This window comes from Thunnus thynnus, chromosome 11, assembly GCF_963924715.1.
Source record: "Thunnus thynnus chromosome 11, fThuThy2.1, whole genome shotgun sequence".
NCBI lineage: Eukaryota > Metazoa > Chordata > Actinopteri > Scombriformes > Scombridae > Thunnus > Thunnus thynnus.
The window spans coordinates 27,834,112-27,854,339 of NC_089527.1; the positions used below are offsets into that span (position 1 = coordinate 27,834,112).

At 39.8% G+C, this 20,228-nt stretch overlaps 1 protein-coding gene across 2 annotated transcripts in view; it reads right to left on the minus strand.

The window, feature by feature from the left end:
• Window positions 1-2,667: 2,667 nt before the first annotated feature.
• LOC137193084 (aryl hydrocarbon receptor-like) overlaps window positions 2,668-20,228 on the minus strand; it is a 36,674-nt gene continuing 19,113 nt past the window's right edge. The window contains exons 3-11 of one of the 2 annotated variants that reach the window (XM_067604274.1): window positions 12,927-13,033; window positions 10,462-10,551; window positions 10,212-10,326; window positions 9,919-10,046; window positions 9,482-9,684; window positions 9,159-9,268; window positions 8,777-8,918; window positions 6,692-8,468; window positions 2,668-6,278 (exon numbers count right to left, since the gene is read on the minus strand). In XM_067604274.1, coding sequence (XP_067460375.1) covers window positions 6,201-6,278; window positions 6,692-8,468; window positions 8,777-8,918; window positions 9,159-9,268; window positions 9,482-9,684; window positions 9,919-10,046; window positions 10,212-10,326; window positions 10,462-10,551; window positions 12,927-13,033 — 2,750 coding nt within the window. In that variant the 3' untranslated portion in view covers window positions 2,668-6,200. Of the gene's footprint in view, window positions 6,282-6,691; window positions 8,469-8,776; window positions 8,919-9,158; window positions 9,269-9,481; window positions 9,685-9,918; window positions 10,047-10,211; window positions 10,327-10,461; window positions 10,552-12,926; window positions 13,034-20,228 lie in introns of both variants that reach the window. The other variant, XM_067604273.1, reaches the window with a different exon arrangement.

The window sequence follows — 20,228 nt, forward strand, 5'->3', positions numbered from 1 at the left end:
TTCCAACGGAATTTTGTTTACTGATCATCATTAAATGAAGATCTCAGTGTATTCAATATTTTTATTTCAAACAACAGAACTGTGTCATGTAGTAAATCTGCCAAAATGGGCTTAATTATCAGTGAGACTGCTGCTTGGCAGTACAGCTCACTTGTACTGTTCACATAAATGGCACTGGAGGGTGAAGGCAGGGAGAGTGAGCCCTCTGGTGGACATAAACCATCATTACTTGCTAAGAAGACCGGCTGTGTCCTCAGCTTCCCTTGTCTTTCACATGGCCGGTACTGTATCATGTTTCACCCTCCTCACTTACCTCATTTGCATCTCTTCCTCACATTTTAGCTCCTCCCAACAGAAACAAAAGTGATGTCAGGACAAATGTGAAATCCTCTGAAGACAGTTTCTCAGAAAGCACAATTGGATTAATGATTCAGTCACACGACAAAACAGGAATAATGTTCTTACACCTGTCCTCAGCGACTAATCATCTGCTAATTTTCTCGTTTGGTTTGATAGTGAAAAATGGTGATATCATCAAATCGTTTCTTTGTGTGACCAAAACTGAATCCACAGTATGGCAGTAATCCATTACTTTAAATATTGCAGTGACACTGTTTCCATAGCAGCCCACTCCTTTTGACAATCCCATTAGATCAGCTGCAGCAACCAATCACTAAACAGATTCCTGCTGAAGGGTTGCTGCCATTTGATAAAAGCAAAGTCTCCTTGCTCCTTTCTCCTCCGAGACACATTTAAAGGATTGGAACATCCTCAGTTGATTTGGAGGTCACGGGTTTGAGCACACAAAAGATGATCAACTAAATAGAGAGCACGATTTCTTTCCTCTCCTATCTCCCTCTCACCATCTCCTGTGAGTCCACTGACTATGGATGGAAACTAGCCACTGGCACATTTAGATCACAGTGTTTGCACTGTCCAAGCTGTCTTAGCACTGTAAGAAATTAATGAAGCAGCAAAATTCTGTCTGAGGAAACACTTCATTTATCTGACAAATGGAAGTCATCTTCTACAATGTTCTTATTTATAGTCACAGGACACAACAAACATGATGCATCCTGGGAGTCATTAGCAACCAAAAAATGACATTTAAGATATGACAAGGATGCTAAACATCACTGTAGTTAAACATATTGATAACACAATAATAAGGGTACAAATCATATACTTAAATAATGCTTAACTACACTTAGTAGATCATCAATTAATGGATGTTAATTCACAGTTACTTCATATATTAATTGATGTTCCACCAAATTAGAAAGAATGTAACAACAGTTACTACAGGTGTAAAATCAAAGCCTGATAATGTGCAATACATCCAGCTAGTGTTGTTGTTGTTGTGATAGTAAAATGACTTTAAGTCCCCCTATTTAGCATTTATATGCAATATCCAAACACTTAATGATGTATAACGTGCTATAATGTAGTTATGTAGTGTGTATTAATGCAGAACATTTGTCAGTAATTATAACTACTCCTATGAAGACATATTTTATATTATTACAACTGTGTTTTACTACATTGTCATTCATTATCTGTTTACACACCAGCCTCCACTTATCAATATCCATAGAAGTTTGTTGTTGACAAATACATTCATATACACTCATATCTGCTTACAACTACATTATAGTGTGTTGTAAACAATTTATTAACTGTTTATATAATGTTTATAAATGGTAAATAGAGGGTTCAAGCGTCTGAGGTATATTCCGATCTGGTTCACAGACTTGGTTCTGAAATGCTCTATAAAACTGGAATACAGCTAATTTGGTGATATATCAATTAGTGTATAAAGTCATTGTGAATTAATATTTATTAACTGACGATCTATTAAAGGGCGAGTTCACAATTTTTCAAGTCTGTCTTAAAACAGTCAGGTGCCCAGATGAACATTGAAATAGGCTTTTGTTGCTGTAATCATTCTTCCTGCTCATACTGACCATTAGAAGATCCCTTCATAATACATGTTCACAGTCCTCCTTCTGTGCAAAAATGTATTTAAAAGTTTATTTGAAGGTAATATGAAGCTTCAGTCGTCCAAATGGGTCAAATCAAGTAGATATCTTTCAACATTAGTCTTTTTAGTGTCAAAGTCCCTCTTTTTTTACTATACTTCCACCGCAGCTCAACAGGGAAACACTGTCTGAGGAAACACAAAGAGGGAATTTGATGCTAAAAAGACTGTAAATGTGTCAGATAGCCACTTGATATGACTAACTCAGACTGCTGAAGCCTCATATAAGCTTCACATCAACTTTTAAATGCATTTTTGCACAAAATGAAATGTGGATTTTGTCCCAACTGTCATACACTTACTGTACCTTCTTCAACTACTAGTTTTACTACTGAATTTCCCTCAATGGACCAATGTACCATGTCATCTGATCTTTGTCATCGACTTCATGATGAAATAAGCCACTCAACACAGTTTTAATGATTGCACACATATATTTATGAAAAAGCATTTAACAGTAGACAAAGGGTGGTTATTTGTTTAACATATATATCATGATATAGACATTATAACTGCTTGGCTAAATAAAAGTGGATTACATGAAACTGAATAGTTGTGAATTTCTTTTTTTCTCTTTCCTTTTTTTTCTTTAACAAAGCACAGAATTATGGTAAATGTCAAGGCACATGTTAGCTTAAAAACATCAACACCGCTGTGAATAAAACATTTGGCTCCAGGTTTTTTTGTTTTTTTTTTCATAGTGGACATGTCTGTATCAAAGTCCAACATCACAGGCAATTTATAGGCTGTCCTTAGCCTCCACAGTCTGTTTCACGCTGAGAGATCCTCTACAGGAGAGAGAGTGAGGTTTCCATCGCTGCTGTTTCAATACAACAAAGACCAATGACCGACTAGGACGCAGCCAAGGATCTGTGCCCTAAAACCTTTTTAAGTTTTTCTCTTTATGATTCCATTTAAGATGGTAAGAAACATTTACTAAATGATTTTTCCAGATACACACACAATTGATTCCCAGGGAAAGGTAAAATACTGAGTGATTTCCCACAGTGCAGCAGGAATACGGTAAAGCTGCCATGTTAATGCTGTTCTTGCTTGCTTAATCCAGAACCTTTATGTTATCCTTGTAGTGTGGATATTATAAAAAAAAAACATCTGGTGAAAATCAAGATGAAAAGGAGCTAAAATACTCTGAAGAGGACAAACAGGAAACAGATACAGCAAAGTTAATATGATCTGAACATAGTTCAAATCTTCACGTTCTTGATTCAAACACTCTACTACGTACATTTTCATTCTGCTTGTCGATGAAAGAAACCTCACAATCTCCTTATAGAAATAAGTCATGACTGAAGTGTTTTCCCTTGTTTCCATTGTTGAGGACGTTTGTGCAACGGAGAATGGACTTAAAGGAATTCCTGCGTTGAAATGCACTAAAGAATAAAACCTTATTAATTTAAGGACATTTCCTATAGACATGGCTTCCCTTAAATTAGTGCAGCAAAAAAAGTATTGAGAAAAATTGTCTTAAGATGCTTTATATGAGAAGGCACAGATATATTTATATGGAGCTGCCTATTCAGCAAGAAGGCACAAGAAAATGTACTGGGTTATACTGTATATGGCTCAGTATGGGTGTATCATATCATTTAACTTTGGGTTATGGCAATAAGCAATATATATATTTAAGGTGTTCCGATGTAGGATCATAAAATATTGAAGGATGGAACAGAAATCTATTTGGATGACAGCTGCTGCAGATTCACCTGCGACTGTGACTAAAGGTCTGTTAGAAGCAGGTGTTTCTCTGCGGAGGCTGGTTTTCATCTGCTGCATCCCAATTTAAGCCCTGCTCCTTTAAAGTCTGCATTTCAACTATAGTACATCATATCAGGGTCGAAGTGTCCATCACTCATAGTCAATTCTTACTGTCATCCAAAGGAAGCAAGAAATGGGACACAGCTATCGTCAGTTGGTACTTTTGAAAGAGAATTAGCATCTCTAAAACCACATCAGTGTTTTTTTTTTTTGACATTGAACAATGGGAGATCATGCAGGCTTCTTCTATAACTCAAGCAATACTCTAGTTATTGGAACTTCTTCAATGCAATCACTGAGTGTTTTGTTGAGATGAGTGCATGATCTCAGTTGTGAAATATGTCTAATTTTGATAATGCACACACAGCGAGGTGCAGACCAGTGTGAGTTTCAATGCACATCTGTCAAAATTAAACAGGTTGCAGGTCTTTGGGTGGTGCTACTTTAATGAGGGCAAAACTATTTAGGGAAATGGGGCATGGTATGTTGAAGAAGAGTTATATGATTTTTGATGGGCTGAAATAGCCCACAAGCACAGGATTTTATTAGCAGCAGTGCATTCAAACAACCTCAACTGCAGCAATGCTTATTTTCTGTATTAGGAAATACTTAACTGAAATTGAAATTATGTGGCTATTTAATCCCTGATAGCAGCAGGCTGAGTAAATCAGACCCTCAGATGGGTAGTTTGGTGACAACCAAACCATTTTCCCTGATTGTGATTTCCTCTGTTTAAAGACTACTTTTTTTATTTCTTACATTTTAACTATCGGGGCTCTTTTTGGTGTAGTTGCACTGCGCAGAACGCAGCTCTGCAATGGTGAACTGACATTTTCCAGGGCTTCACTGAGGATATTTCCAGTTTGGTTAGGGTGTGGTGATGCCAATCCAGTAGCAAACTGCAACATTGGTGCCAAGAATGAGTGCATCTCACACGATTCGCTGCCCGCCTGCTCAGAGCAGGTTGAAAGCTCAGTGCACTTAAAAAAACAGTTTTGGTCCGATTATGGCATTATTTAAAGATTCATGATTATGATTCATGATTCATTTCCCCAGCATCTGTCATTCACAACAGCTGGCATCCTATACTGACAGCTTTTCCTTTACTCTGATGACTCTCTTTACAGCCATCTGAAGGTGGCTGCTATCGGTTTATATGCAGTCTCTAATTGGAAAGACTGTTGCAAAAAAAAGCACAGAGATCTCCGTACTCAAATTGGTCGGCCATGATGAATTGCTCTGGACAGTTTCTAATGCAAAAAATGTGCATGATATGGACACAATGAGAACAATTCACACAGTCCCATGTAAAATTGTGGATCAATTAAGAATTCTCTCTCCGCTAATAACTCCCTCAGGACCATCTGTTCAAAGCAATCCTCTCCTGGTGTGTCCCTTCAAAACATCGGGGTAAACTGGGGCAAAGGCAACGCCTGTCAGACTGCAGTGCTATTGGACTAACATTGCCACACCCTCTACTGCACCTCTTCTCCCACTGTGGAGCACAGCTAGTTACCAAGATACCAGTCTGGCGCAGTTGATGAAATAACCTCACTACACTGCAGGAAAATATCAGTTTGTCGGTGCAACACTGCGTTTCACGCCTTGCAACTGAAGGCATTCTCTATAAAAGCACCTCTATACTGCACACAGATAAACACATGTATCACACGCTAATGCATTCTGTACATATGAGATTTTTGTCAGCCAAAGCAGACCTTCTGGTGAAACAAACAACAGCAAATTACACATTATATTTATACACTTAATTTAACCGCATTTAAGGGTTTCATTTAAAATATACAGACTATTTTATCTGTAATAATATCAACTTGAAGGTACAGCTGTGTCTTTAGGTAGCTATCACTTTCAGTGATTCTTTACACTGATGTATTTTTAGGTGAAGACAACTTCTTTTAGAAAAAGTCTCCACTTGGTCAGTATAAAAGTTGAGAATGATTATGTTAGAAAATTGTCACGTTCAGTTTTCTGCTATTTCTATGTATTTAAGTTTGAGCAACAAATGAATGTCCCTCGCTGAATACAGGGAAGTGACAATGTCTGGTTTCCCTTATAAAAACATATTTCTTTGGCTATTTGGATTCACTTGACCAATCCTCCTAGCTGGCTCAAGCTCTATCCTGGTAAACGCACTTGTGGCTTTTATACTTCATTATTATTATAGTGTATCTTCACTAAAAACTGACAAGCTACAGCTTTTAAACATTACAGATTGGACAAAGTATATATGTGACACACTGATACAAAACATATGACAATAACATAAAGTTAAGCATGAGAGTCCGTGGATAAGCACTGATACAGGCAAATTATACTGTGTTTTGTCCTTCTCCTGGATTTGTTGCAACAACAACACAGCTTGGCTCTACTCTGACAGGTACATGGCTACATCACGAGCAGGAGTGGCAAAAATTCCATTGTGTTCAGCTGAGACTCTTTCATCCTGCTGAATAGAGAGGGAGAGGAAATCAAGCTTAAGCACAGAGTTAATTTTGAGAACAAGCACACCTTTTGGAAAATGGAAAAAAAAGAAAATGTAAAATAGCTGTTTAATAGTGAAAAAGCAATATTGGGAATACATCAGGATATACAGTATATGATATATAAACAATTGAGTTGGGTGAGTAAGGGGTGAGTGATCTGTTGATTTCAGCATTTACATTTAAGCTTTTATATTTCAGGCTTTCGAATCAACTCTCCGTATTAAATCTAATTTCTGTTTTTGTTTTTTCAATGTTTTTATTGCATTTAATTACAAACTGATTGTCCTTAACAACAGAGAAAATACAATCATTATTTATCAGTCATTTTTTCTTTTCTGTTGAAATGATCTGGCCCACAGCGGGAAATGTTTACCTGTGTCTGTCTACGGCATTCCAGGTAGTGCTGAATGTTGAGTGCGTGCTCCAAGGAGGACATGTTGGGCGGAATGGTCAGAGGACTGATGTTGGCGTTCTCCTGGTTGATGGCTGATGTGCCAACCACAGGCTCACTGTGGCTCCACTGGAAGTAGCAGGAACCTTGAGGGGGACTCTGATCCAGAGACGCATCAACCCCCCTCTGGCAAGAGGACCTGGAGAGAGCGACTGTGTCACCCCCTGCTGGACTGGAAGAAAAATGCTGGCTGAACATGCAGCTGCTTTGAGAAGCTGCCTGTCCACATGTCAGCTCTCCCTGTTGAGTGTGGTTCAGTCTGTTGACACTCCTTGGCCAAAGGCCAGCACGTGGGAATGTTTGGCTTTCTGATATTTGGCTGTGGCATGTTGGCATTGGCTGATGTCCATTCTGCATGATTCCAGGGTGATGCAGCTTCTGCTGCTGGCTCTGAGGCCACTGCTGAACCTGGTGGTTGTGCGCTGCAAAAGGTGTGCTTCCTTGTAGACAAGTTGTGGAAAAGGGTACGGGAATATTAGGTGTGTTAGAGGAATTAAAGTCATTGCAAGGAATCAGGGGTGGCAAAATGTCCATTGCAGTGGGTGCTACATGGTTTGGTTGTTGAACAGAGCTCTGCAGAAGCTGTCCATTTGCTGCTGTTGCAGGAGCTTGCATATTGTTTTGAGGACATAGAAGACGTTGGCTAGACTGCGTCTGGCCAGGAATACCTGGTTGGAAGCCCATATTGCTCATGGATGCCTGCCCACAGGATTGAAAAGGGGCATCAGTCGAGGCACCAGGGACAGTGAGCTCAGGGAGCTCTATCGATGGGCTGAAAATGTCCTGGAGCTGCAGGTGCTGAAGAGGGGGCAGGCTTGTGTCAGCTTGAGCAATCAGGGGACCTTGGTGGGAGAGTTTCTGGGTGCTGCTGAATATCTGAGCAGACCCTGCTGAACTTTTCCCTGTATTCACATGCTCATTCACTGTATCCTGCTGGTGAGCGTAAAGACCATTCATTGGAGAGTAGGTACGATCAGGGCTTGGTGTCTGAAACAACTGTTGCTCACAGAGTCCAGTGGTTGAGAGCCGGGCAGCCTGAGTGAAGGGATCTTGCTGATTATTGTTGACTCCTGTGAGGCAGCTGGAAGGGTTGGCATTTAGGCAATCGTCTGCCTTCTCCTTGAACAAAACAGAATCAATGTAGTCAAATATGTCATTGGTGAGGATGCTGTCCAGCTCAGACCTGACATTGTTCTGCTGATCACCCTCCTGACTTAATCTCTTGATAGTATTTTCCAACTCCATCAGCTCTGCATCGCTGACCTCCAGATTTTGCAACGCGGCACAAAAGTCGCCATTTTGAGCCATTTCTTCCAGGCTGTCAATCACAGTCATCACCGACTGTTTGGCCTCCTCTTTCACTACAACTGGGTCCTCTGTCATGGCTGCAGCCCCATTTTCCTGCCATGTGTCACTAGGAACGCTGACCAGGGCCCGGCTGTCCATGAACACCTGATCCACAGGTAAGGGGGTCTCCACTACCTGGGTGTAGGCTGAGTCATCCTGTCTAAGGAAGCAGTCCAGCAACGAGCCGGGGGCCACATCTGTGTCCATGTCATTGTTGCCAAACAATTTATTGAACTGAAACTGTTTGATGTCCACCGTGGGACCTGTGTTGTAAAGGATGGCCTCTCCTGTAGTGATGCTGAAGGGGAGCTGCAGCCTCCTCTGGCGTAGATACTCCTCACCCTCAGCGTTGCTGAAACAGACCAAACAGAGCTCACATTTCATTACTGACACCAACATCAGAGTCTTAATGAGCTTGGTAAGAAAAACTATCTGGGAGATGCCTTTGGCAGCTGGTACTTTACACTTAGATTCACTAAAATATATTATATATATATATCTGTTTGTGGTGAAACATTTACCATGGTTGGAGATGCTCTCCATGCTATTAGTTGCGTCTTTCCTGTCCTGGTTAACAGTGTGCCATTTCCATCTAATTTCATAATTCCAGTAACTAAAAGAACCACTGATAGTCAAGTTATTAAGGGATTAAACACTTACGCTAAAGCTCTCTGATATGCAATGATGAATTCGGGTCTTCCTCCTTTGTAGACCAGCTTGGCGTTGGCCTTCACCCATACCCAGCCTCCTGACTTACTCAGGAGCCTGAAAACAGTCAGGCCGCTCTCTCCTGTTTTAATCACTGATAAAAAGACAAAAAAAACAACACACAATTACAGGTTAACAGTGTAGTAGTAGATGAATTCTTAAAGGAAACCCTAACATGTAATTTTTTTGGCCTGTTATGGTTTACTCACCATACATTGTGATACAATAAGGTTAGTGCAAGTTTTTCTTGAAAGAAAAGGACATCTGCAATTCAATCTAATACCAAACGTTATTAGTATCTATTGTGAAAATGGAGGCTAAATTGCCAACATACTGCGGATGTGGTTGTCAGCGCAGTACATCATATCAGCTGCGTGGATAAACTGGTAGCCGGACCCTTTCATGCACAGTTCAATCTCTGAATAGCCCAGAACAAGCTTCCCCCTGGAGAAAGACACAAGAAAAAACATAAAGTTTGTGCTCCTGGAATAAATGTCAGCTTACAAGCAACAGTTCACGAAACAGGCCACAGTTAAGTGCATTGTAATAAGACCTGGGGAACATGCCTATTGTTTAAAGATGGTGTTTTTAGAAGGAGCATCTGGAATTAGCCACAATAATAAAATAAAAAGACAAGAGTGGAAGAATTTGTGTCACCTGTTATCAATGCCCATGGGTGTGAAGTCCAGCTTGTGCTTGCTTTGAAAGAGGAGCATTTTAGCCCTGATCTCCACAATGGATGGAGGCTGGACAGGCATCGCGATGGCAAACAGTGCCAGCTGAGGTTGGGTACATGTCCCATTGTCCCTCAAGACACTTTGGCCATGAAGGTACTTCAGTCGTCCCTGGAACTTCAGAGCCTGGTTCAGGTAAGAAGAATATGTGAGTAATTCAGTGTGAGATTTTCTAAAATGTAACAAGACAAAAATGTTTAATGTGTGTTTGTTTCTTGAATTGGCTACAAATATCTTGTAGGAGCTGCATATGATTTTGTTTCTGATGTGAATTATTCAATTCAAGTGAAGGTCACTTAACCACATTACACCCCGTTTTGGCTCTTTTTTTGACAATTGAACTTAGAATATAGCACTAACCAGAAAGCCAGAGGAGTTGTCCAGAAGGCAGCGAAAGCGACACACAAAGCTCCTCTCCAGGAAGGATGAGTTCTCAGGGGGAAGCTGCTCAGGACTGTACATCACTGTATTAATGGAACTCTGCAAGACTAAAAACACAGGAAGAGATAAAACATCACATGTCAGAGCCATTTACCTGAAACCATGAACACTGATTTACGTTAGGCTTTTGTCTTATTCAAACAGAGACATGCAAACTATCTAATGGTGAAAACCTGAATAAATGTGCCTTATTTTTCATTGACAGTGCTTACCATCTCCCCCTGTGCCAACAGGTGAGGGGTTTAGAGCAAAGTGGAGCTGCTCTCTGAACGTGGCCCGGTCATCAGTATGTATGAGCTCAAACACACTCTGGTGAACCACATCCGACTATCAGGAGAAGAGAGAACACAACTCTTCATCAACCACCCAAGTCATTATCATTTCATGTGAAACTAAGTTTCTGACACTAAAATGATTGTGTGCATTGTCTCTTTAAGAGGAACCAGAAGGGCAGCATCTAACCTGCTGGAAGCCCAGGTAGTCCTTGATTGTGGGAGAGACGTAGAACATCAATCCCTCTGATGTGACCACCATCACAAATCCATTCAGCGCCTGCACAGGGAACAGATGGTCAGACATACAGTTTGAATTAATGGAGGTTTCTTAACTTACACTTCAGTACATATCACTTCAAGCACCTGTCAAGAGCGTGATGGATTATTTTAAGACAATATGTTATTTTTAAATGACTAAATGACTAAAAGGGGTCAAATCTATCAATACATACAGTATATTTTTATTGTTTATTGTTCATATTCATGTAACTTTTCATAATACTAGCAGTCTGTGATGGTACTAGAGCCTTGTGGAAAAGTGAGTTGTAACAGGGTAAAATGATTTTCATCTGGATTACATTTTAACATGTATCAAATATATACTGTTTGCTGCAGCCAGGACAATGTTTAACAGAGTTTACAGTAAACAGGGTTGTCTGGTGACATGGACAGAGCATGCATCCACTAACAGAAAGTGAAGAGAAAAAAGAAGAGAGAAACACCATATAATCAGCTGATTATTCGGCACATCAGTAAGAATGAAAGAGGACATAAAAGTGACAGGTTTGACCTGCAAAAGGCATTTTTATAATCCAATTTTCAACAGTTTTTAACAGTCAAAAACAGATAAGTTTAGAGTATAAATACAGATCAAGTCCCATTTTGTCCAAATTTAACAGGTTTTAAATAAAAAATGTAAATAGTTGTGTATTTTCAAACTACTTTCCATTTTTCAGTTTGAGGGATGCTTTGCAGAAGACACTGGGTTGTAAATCCTGCTGGTTGTTTTTAATATAAAATACTGACACCAGCTGCTACTTCTCAAAGGCCCTCTCAAAGGTATTACACAATCACCGTCTGTTGTGATCATTATGCAGACCAAACTGTGAAAATGTACCTGACAGGTGAACATTAATAAACAAGGTGCAGGGCACTTGACAAGCACAGGTTTTGTTAAGAATCATAAAGCGTGGCCAGGCTTTGGCAAGAGGCACCAAGACAAGCAGCCTCACCTGTCATAACTTCCTCCTAAAATGGATAGAGCTGGATCAGCTCTACGCAACATGACTGGCGCACAAATAAACAAAGTGTGACTATGCATTTATGCACCTGCTAGCCTCAGGCTGTTCAGTTCACTTATCAATCAGCCTGTGTGACTTTTTTTTTTCTACACACAACACCAACATTCAATGAAAGTGTTTTAAAGGTATATTTGCATTATTTTGTGCCTGGTTTTAATCTGTGTATTATTACTGTTGTCTGCCTCTGCTGTGAGTTTGTGCTGCTGTGTTGGTGATCTTTTTGTGAGCTGCTTGGAGCCACTTGCAGTGATACAGCTTTATCCGGTGAGGGAAGTTGACCTGAATGGGTCAACGCACACCATCTGACCTAGCTTCATGGCCCTGCTCCTGAGCACAGCTGAATGTAGGTCAGACACTGCTGAGCTTCAAAGAATAGCTTTTTCTTTCAGAGAGATGGGGAATTTCCTGACTGTTATTTTCATTTAAATGACTTTTAGTCTATATAACTACTACCGGACTAGTCTTCAAATACAAAGATAAAAAGAGCGACAGAGTGCACAAGTGGTTAACAAGTTAGTGCAAGTGTATGTCATGTAGTGCAATTCTGTGAATATTGTGGTTTAGAAGTGTGTATGAGTTGACACTTGCAGACTGGGCTGATCTGTGACAACAGTGTTAAATGAACAGATCAAATATGCATTTGCAACAACATGTCACACGTTGTTGTTCTTCTGTGTGAAGGGATTAAAAGTAGCTTAATATGAATAGCTGGACTCATGGGATTGGCACTTTGTGATTTTGGTTGTCACTTTGCATAGAGCGTGCATATTTTAAGGGTGTAACACCATACATGTTTTTGTCTGCTTAATGTTGCCAGTTTTCAGTTTAAACTCAAGTGACCTTGATAAGGACACCGCAATGGCTGAAAGCGTCACTTCCTCTACAACAACTGTGTCGCTGTTGGTTAAAGTTGAAGATATACCCAAACCACCTACAGGTAAGACTCATCAAATTCAGTTCTACATATTTTCATTTAAAATACGTTGTCTCTTTGTTGACACTTATTTTCAATTCTACTCTGTTTTCACATGTATCTAAAAGTCCATGTGTTTGTTGCTGCCAGAGGACACTGATCAGCATAGTTGACAGTAAACAGGGTCCTCTGGTGGTGAGGATGGTTTAAAATATGCCTCCATTAGTTGAAAATGAGGAGAAAACAAAGTGATTATGCTTAAGGTTGAAAAAGAAAAACCAAACAAAGCAAATCCTAAACATGGTAGTACACTGAGACATGAGAAGTAACAATAATTGTATCACAAAGTTATAAAAAATGTGACTCTTTCAGACAAATTTATGAGTAGTGTCTGAATGGACATTTCCCCCCAGAAGTCAACTCAGCCCTGTCATGTACTTGGAGCAGTAGGTCCCCTTCAGAGAAGCCTGTGGCGTCCATGCTGTTCCCATTCTGCCCATTGACTCCAGGAAACAACAGACTGCTGTTACTGTTCTTCATGGTTGCTGCAGAAAGGGAGAAAATAAAGGTAAAGAGAGTTAAAAACTTCAAACTTAACCTGAAATATCAACATCTTAGAAACGTTTACACATCAGACAGAGACATCTTCAAACATTGCTAAATAAAATGTGATATACTATGGCATTATTGAAGTCTAAATCTCCTGCAGCAAAGTTATGGGAATCTTATCTGATAGGTATAAAAGCACAAATCAAACACAAGTGTTTGTTTTAATGGATGGGAGGTAGGTATCTGACTGTATATGCAGCATATATATGTGCAGGGGAATGGATAATGAATCTTTTAATTAACTTGGCAAAATATCACATAACTGCAGTATCAGATATTGCATCTTGTCTGAAAACATGCTGAATGATGTCTTTTTTACACATTCCTGACGTATTTAGCTGCTTGATTATTCATTTAAAAGTAAAAAGTCAAATAAACTATTTGATGGGTGAGAGCTTGACTTGTTTCATATGCCTTGGCATGTGCAAGCACAAAAGGTTTATTCTCTAAGGGCAATATGCACTCAGTGGATTCTGTTAAGATAATTAGGCTACTATCGAGCGCTGTCCACCAATCACATCTGTGACTTTACTCAAACATTTCAAGCGGTCTCCTCTTTCATCTGTACCCTTTTAGAGGTCCTGTGACATAAAGATATTGAAGTAACAGGACACCACTAGGCTTCACCTGAGCCGCTTGTGTCAAAAACCTGCCAGCCACAGATCAAAGCCAGTTTATATAACCATTTCCAGGTAAGGGATTACAAAAAAACTTGGCAACATCTCTGTTGTGTATTTTATATTAGGGAGACGTATGAGGTACCTTTGTTGCAAACAGATAACCAAACTTCCAGTGACAGAAGTTGCATCACTTTGTCAATATTACTCCATCAGTGTTTGGCATTTCAACATCAAAAGACAACATGTTTGTTTTTAGATTTACCTTGAAATTTCCTGACAGTGTTGTGTATGAAACCGTTCTAACTGTTCATCATTATTCTAAGCAGCCCACCATATCATGTTGTGTTTAGACTGCCACTTAAATATATGCTTATATACAGTATAATTAAAACCTAATTATTAGAAACTAATAGGCTTATATTGATGAACACAATATCTGATTACTGTAACGCAAACTAATAGTGAACGAGGAGTATTCAAACTGGAATTTAAACTTGACGAAGAATGAGCTGTAAAAAAAACCAAAACACTACAGGCTGCAACTTAACTTTTCTTCTCTTGCTCAAACATTTTAGTGTGTTTGGCTGCTTTTAACATTAACATCCATATCAACATCACCTCCACTTGCCCAGCTGAATATCACTTTGTCTCTTTTTCATGTACCATATTGATAATATGATAAATACATGCAATTATAGTACTAATATAACAATAATAGTATAGTTAATATAATTTTATGAATAATATTTTGAGAAATAACCTAATGGCACCCAAAGTACAGATGCAGCCACATAGAATTGCCTGCTGATCCATGACAGGTCCTTGTTTATCTGAATGGAATGATTGCATATATCTGGCTGCTAGCAGACTGGAAGCCAGCTGGGGGCGGAAAGTCTGAGTGTCTGGTACTGTATATATTTTCTAACTGAGATCACGTTGTCATTTCTTTTTTGAGACATGTCATAGAAACTGCTGACAGTGTCTATGAGCTGTCTGTCACTTGCAGAATGCATCAGGATGTCAAACGTGCAGTGCAGGAGCTGAATGTGTCGTGAGCTGCTGCCTTAGTAAATCAGGTGCTTAATACACACATATTATGGTTGCAAACTTGATGAAAACCACAGCACGCATTTGTCTGGCTCTTAATCTTGTTACATCCCTGTGGTAGCATATGAGTTAATGTACTTAGTTACATTTTACTACTAGTTTTCATAAGCTTGAAAAACCTCAGAAAGGTTTAAGTATCAAGGTGGAGGTAAAGGGTAAATCCACATTTAATCCCATACTGAATGGCAGGAAATTCTCTGTGTGATACCTTTTGCTACATTAGATAAACTTGACTTACTTCATTATTCTACCACAGGTTATCATAAGCTTGAACAAGAAAATGAAAGCAACAGTATTTACTTAGGCTGTGCTGAGTTGTGTGTAATCACTGTGTCTTTGGTCAGCAGTTACACAGCTGTTATGTTTTTGCACTGCACTTCCCAGAGATGAAAATGCACAACAGTGTAGATGAGACTCCTATAAATAATCTGGATGTTAGATCTAAAGTGTGTAGCAGAGAATAAGCAAACCCGGCTATTTGGCTTGTGTTGAGCTTTAACTGTTGGTCTCCCACCAGAAGACAGGTTTTCTCATTGCTGGAGAACTGATCTGGCAGCTTGCGTATCCGCACACACATAACACATACACAGAAATAACACACACAAACACACTCGGTCCTCTTGCATCTGCCCCTGGGGGGGTTTTGTAAGCAATAGCCGACAAGAGTGCTTCCCTTATCTGGATTGCCACTACAGGAAAATCCCAGGATATGGCCTCTCCCAACCCGTCCGTCCAGTCCTGTCACGCAACTTCTTTAAGGAGAGACGGGGCCCCTGAACACTCCCCTACAAACACAGACGCATAGATACTCTCCACCCCTCAGCTAGAACTCACACGGCGTTTACACAAACACCCGGACCTGCCCAGTCTGACAATCACACATCCACACAAAGCTGCAGGGCGGACACACAATCCATGCATACATCTACTATGAGCATAAATGTGGGTTATACGTGCAGCCCGGACAGACTAGCAACGCTGTCATTCAAAACAAATCATCAGACAGACTAAAATTGAAACTATATCAGCACAAAAAAACAGACACGTACACCTCACACACAATTCATTCTTCAGCCTAGCATACACAGACAAATGTAGACCATGCTACTCCAAGTCCAAATCTGGATAATTCACCAACTCCTTCATGCTGTCTTTTTTTTTTTTTTTTTTTTTTCTCCATTCAGTGTTTGCGTGAGTAAGTGGGCCTCTTTGTGGCCGTCTGTTTGTTTTCATCCCAGTTTTCTTCCCCAGTGGTGAACTCTGCATCGTGTTCTTCCTCCACATCTTTTTCCGTTGCTAACAGCTTAACAGTTTGGGGCTCTGTTCTGAGCAGTGCTGCTAGTCTGCAGCTGCAGGAGAAAGATGCTTAAAGATCCCCTCAAGACATGTACTCTACTCTCATACTCTCCTTACTACTCTCCTACTGAATAATAATGTGTGTTTGATAGTTTTTCCACAAGAAAAGTTCAATTATTTTGTCAGAATCCTTAAAATTGCATCTACTTCTTCTTCCTCATTAAAAATGACAGAATCTATAAATATGCAAATATAATTCATTTCAATAGTTTAACTGTTGGACACATGATGTCTCCTACTTACTGTAAAGTCCATTCTCACTGTATGTGCACCAGAGGCTTCACGTTTCCACATCACACTTGTGTAATCTGCATATTGGACCTGGATTGGCTTCCTAATTATTTGTGATGTCACAAATCATGCTCATAGGCTGACCCCTTAAAATTTGATTTTCAATAAACACAGAGAAACTGTCCACTTTCAGCAGATGATTGTGAAAGCAAACTCAAATACATCCAACTGTAGGAACACGAAAAAAAATATATTTTTGAGTGGAGGGGGACTTTAATGATACTTGTATAGAACTTGACCAGAGAAGGGAAAGACATTCCTGTATGTTTGTGGGGGGGGGGGGGTGGAACATTGAGGCTTGACTTAAATAGTTTAGAAATTATCTTAGAGTCATGAGTCAGACCTTCTCACATGTTTTTAAACATCTTCCACAGTTAGGCAACTTATCATTTTAAAGAAAAGCCCCTTGTACTGGGATAGGTTTACCAGACATCTGACTACCCGCAGTCTTGTGGCCTCCAAGTAGAGCCGATGTATATTTTGTGTAACTTGCAGTCAGCTAAGATGAGATCTCAGACTTTCCCACGAATTCTCCACATGTAGACACCTTGAGAGACAAACATTTGTCTGCTCTTGTTCACCTGCCAGCTTTGCAGGGAGGCATAACACATAGGAGGTTCATGCTACCCCCCCAGTTCCTCCCGATGACGAGAAGGTTTACAGGCACTCTGACAAACCAGGAGTTGCGCATGCAGCTTCACATGCTAACATGGAAAATTTTGTTTGTTGCAATGCACGACCAAGCCAGCTATCAAAACCGCAGGTATCTGCAAGGGTGGACAGGAGATTTAGTCAAGACTGCTTATGACTGAAAAATAAAAGGGGTGAAAGAAAGAATGTAACACTGATAAATGTACTATTTAGGCCATAATAACAGTACTTAAATCATATTCAGCAGTGACGATATACTCTCATACAAAACATTTAGGCAGCGACCCTAAAAGCTTCTTCCAATACTTTCCAGTTCTTTTTCAAGCCAAGGTGTAATTCGACACCAAGAGAGGCCCCTTTTCAGCATCAACACTTCCTCTTTCAGAAAAAAACAGGCCATTATGGGATTTGTGAAATGCAGAGCATGCTTTTGATGCATGATTCACTCCAGGTAAACAAACTTCTGACTCAGGTAATGAGGTAACCTTTAAAGGATTTGACATCTTTTCATCATTGGGTAATTAAGTGAAATTCAAAGAACTGTGAGGGTTTGTAGTTTTTCTACATGATATCTAGTCTGACAATTGAGAAAAACAAGTTAAAAGTAGTCATAACATGAGAGCGTGTGTAGAGTATAACTACACGCTTTCAGCTCCATACACTTCCCAAACATGGTGATAGAAAACAAGCAAAAATTCAACTGAAACTGAAAAAAACCAAATCTTTGAATTCTTTAAACTTGAACTTAAATAACCTTGGTGCACAGTGTCTACTTTAAAGTGTTAGCATGTGGTATGGAGTTGGGACACACTGAAAGTAAGGAGAGAAAAAGGAAATGCAGTCACGGGTTGGAGGTCTGCCAGATTCAGAGAGTATAAAGCATGCCAGCAATGCATAGGGGAATATTATCTTGATTTGAAAACATTTAGTTCCAGTAGATCCTGTACAGAGATCTCTGTTCTCACGCAGATGTGCAGGAAAGGGCAGTGCTAGCAACAAATAGCAGCCAATGAGCTGGGTCACATAGTCCACAGGTTCATCCTCCCATCAGTCTTTTGATTAATGTTCCAGTTTACTTCCATGACTTTAAGGGAGGAAACAGCCACCATTTTTTTCATGATCAGACAAGAGTGTCATCAAGGCCTTTCAAGGAAAGGAAGGAAAGCTTTAGATGGAAAACAGAGGTTTTTAGAGCCACTCCAAGGCTTATTAAGGATATGGAGGCACTATTTGTGGAATTTGAGTGTTACTACAAAATCAAGGCGTGTATGTTAAAATTAAAAATGACAAAATCTTATTTTCATGTACATTTTCCATTTACACTTTCACTTTTGTTTCAGTTGTAAAAGGTTTTTTTTTTCTGAGTCATTTTTATTTTCATCAATTATATTTAAAGCTGGAGTGCGCGACTTTTGCCTCCCCCTTCTGGCAGTGAGAGTAATTACAAAAACACTGCTGACACACTCTTACTCATAGGCTCTGCTGTACTCCATCGCTACTGTTGCGGCTGTAAAATGGTGGATAAGTTGTTCTGAGCGTCACACAACCCCCACGAAATGACATTTCACCATCAGAATTTGATCCATTCGGTCTGATAACGATTGAACAATCTAGAAGAGCCGTGTGTTTAAATCATTTTATCCCCTTTCAAGTTAGCAGAGAGCTAAGCGGAGGTTAGTCGCTCGACCGGCAGAGCATGTGCAGTATGCTTTCATCCGGCCGGCACGGGAATGTCAAACCCGACACCAGATTAAAAACTTTTATCTGGCAGTGATAGGCTTAATCAGCATTGTGTGAACTTGTTTTGCTTGAATGTAACGGATGTTCATTATATGTAAAAGTTCCACACTGCAAGTTTAATTGTTTTTTACACATTTTTTGATGAGTAGAAGGAGTAGAGGAAGGGTTTGTTATCATACCTTGTTTAAGGCCCCAAAACAACTCGAGCCAGAGCTGCAGGTTTGAGAAGGTTTGTGTGCTGTTGTACAAAACAAGCTGATGTTGATGATCTGATCCCACATCAAAATAAACAGTGATTAAATGCTATTCAAGACACAAAGTCTGTTTTGCTGCTGGTGGTGGTAGTGGAGTCTGGGGGCATCTGTTTTTTTAATCAACACTGTGAGCTATTCTTGGTCGTCTGGGTCCTTTTTATCGGCTTGAAAAGTAATGTCATCAGTTTTGGACTGGGCACGTACACATAGAAAAAAAAAACAAAACAAAGCAGAATTCAGGTGGCTGCGTTAGGCGTGCCGAACACATATCACATATCATATCACTAAAATGATTCTTATCAGTCTCCAGGCAGAATTGTCCTCTACTAGATGTCTAAATTTATCCCTTGGAAATCAGATAGCTTTTGCTGGAAATGAACACATATGAAGCCCCAACTCTGAGAATATGTGAACATCACAATCAACAATAAAAGCAAATTCACTGTCCTGGATAAAAATCACTGTTGATATTTGCACATTTCTTCCGAACCCCGTCAGATTTGAATCACAGTCCTCAAATAAAGGTAATAATACATCTTCTGTTCTTCTGATCCCCCAACCAAACTTTGAATGGGACAACAGCTGATTCTGGTCCAGCACATAAACAAACTAAAGCATTTTTGGAAGACTCTAAATGTCACAGAAAGCCTTGGTGGGCGAGCTTGGCAGCCAACAGGGAACAAGAAAAAAACAGTTTGGGTATAAAGGGAGATGTAGCGCTGTGGTTTAAAACTGGAGAGACTGAAAAATAACGTTCCACAGAATAGAAATTGGAAAAAATGAAAACATGATTCAAACTGTCTCCCAGTGGTTGCTTGCATTCTCACGATATACTGAAAGGGGAGTCATGAATCAAGAGCCAACGGGCAACTGCTGGAAGATGTCCTCTTCTTACATATTATGATAGTGGTTCTCAAAGTGGGGTCCGGGGATCCACAGAGGGCCATGAGGGTGTTCCAGGGGGACCCCAGCAAAAAGGAGAATAATTAATTTTCACTATAATTCCATCCATAAGTAACATGATGACAGAATGTCATCACAAACTTTCTGTAATAAAACATCTAAAAGCTAAAATCTTATCAGATGGAGGTCTGTAGTGTGATTTGTGTCAG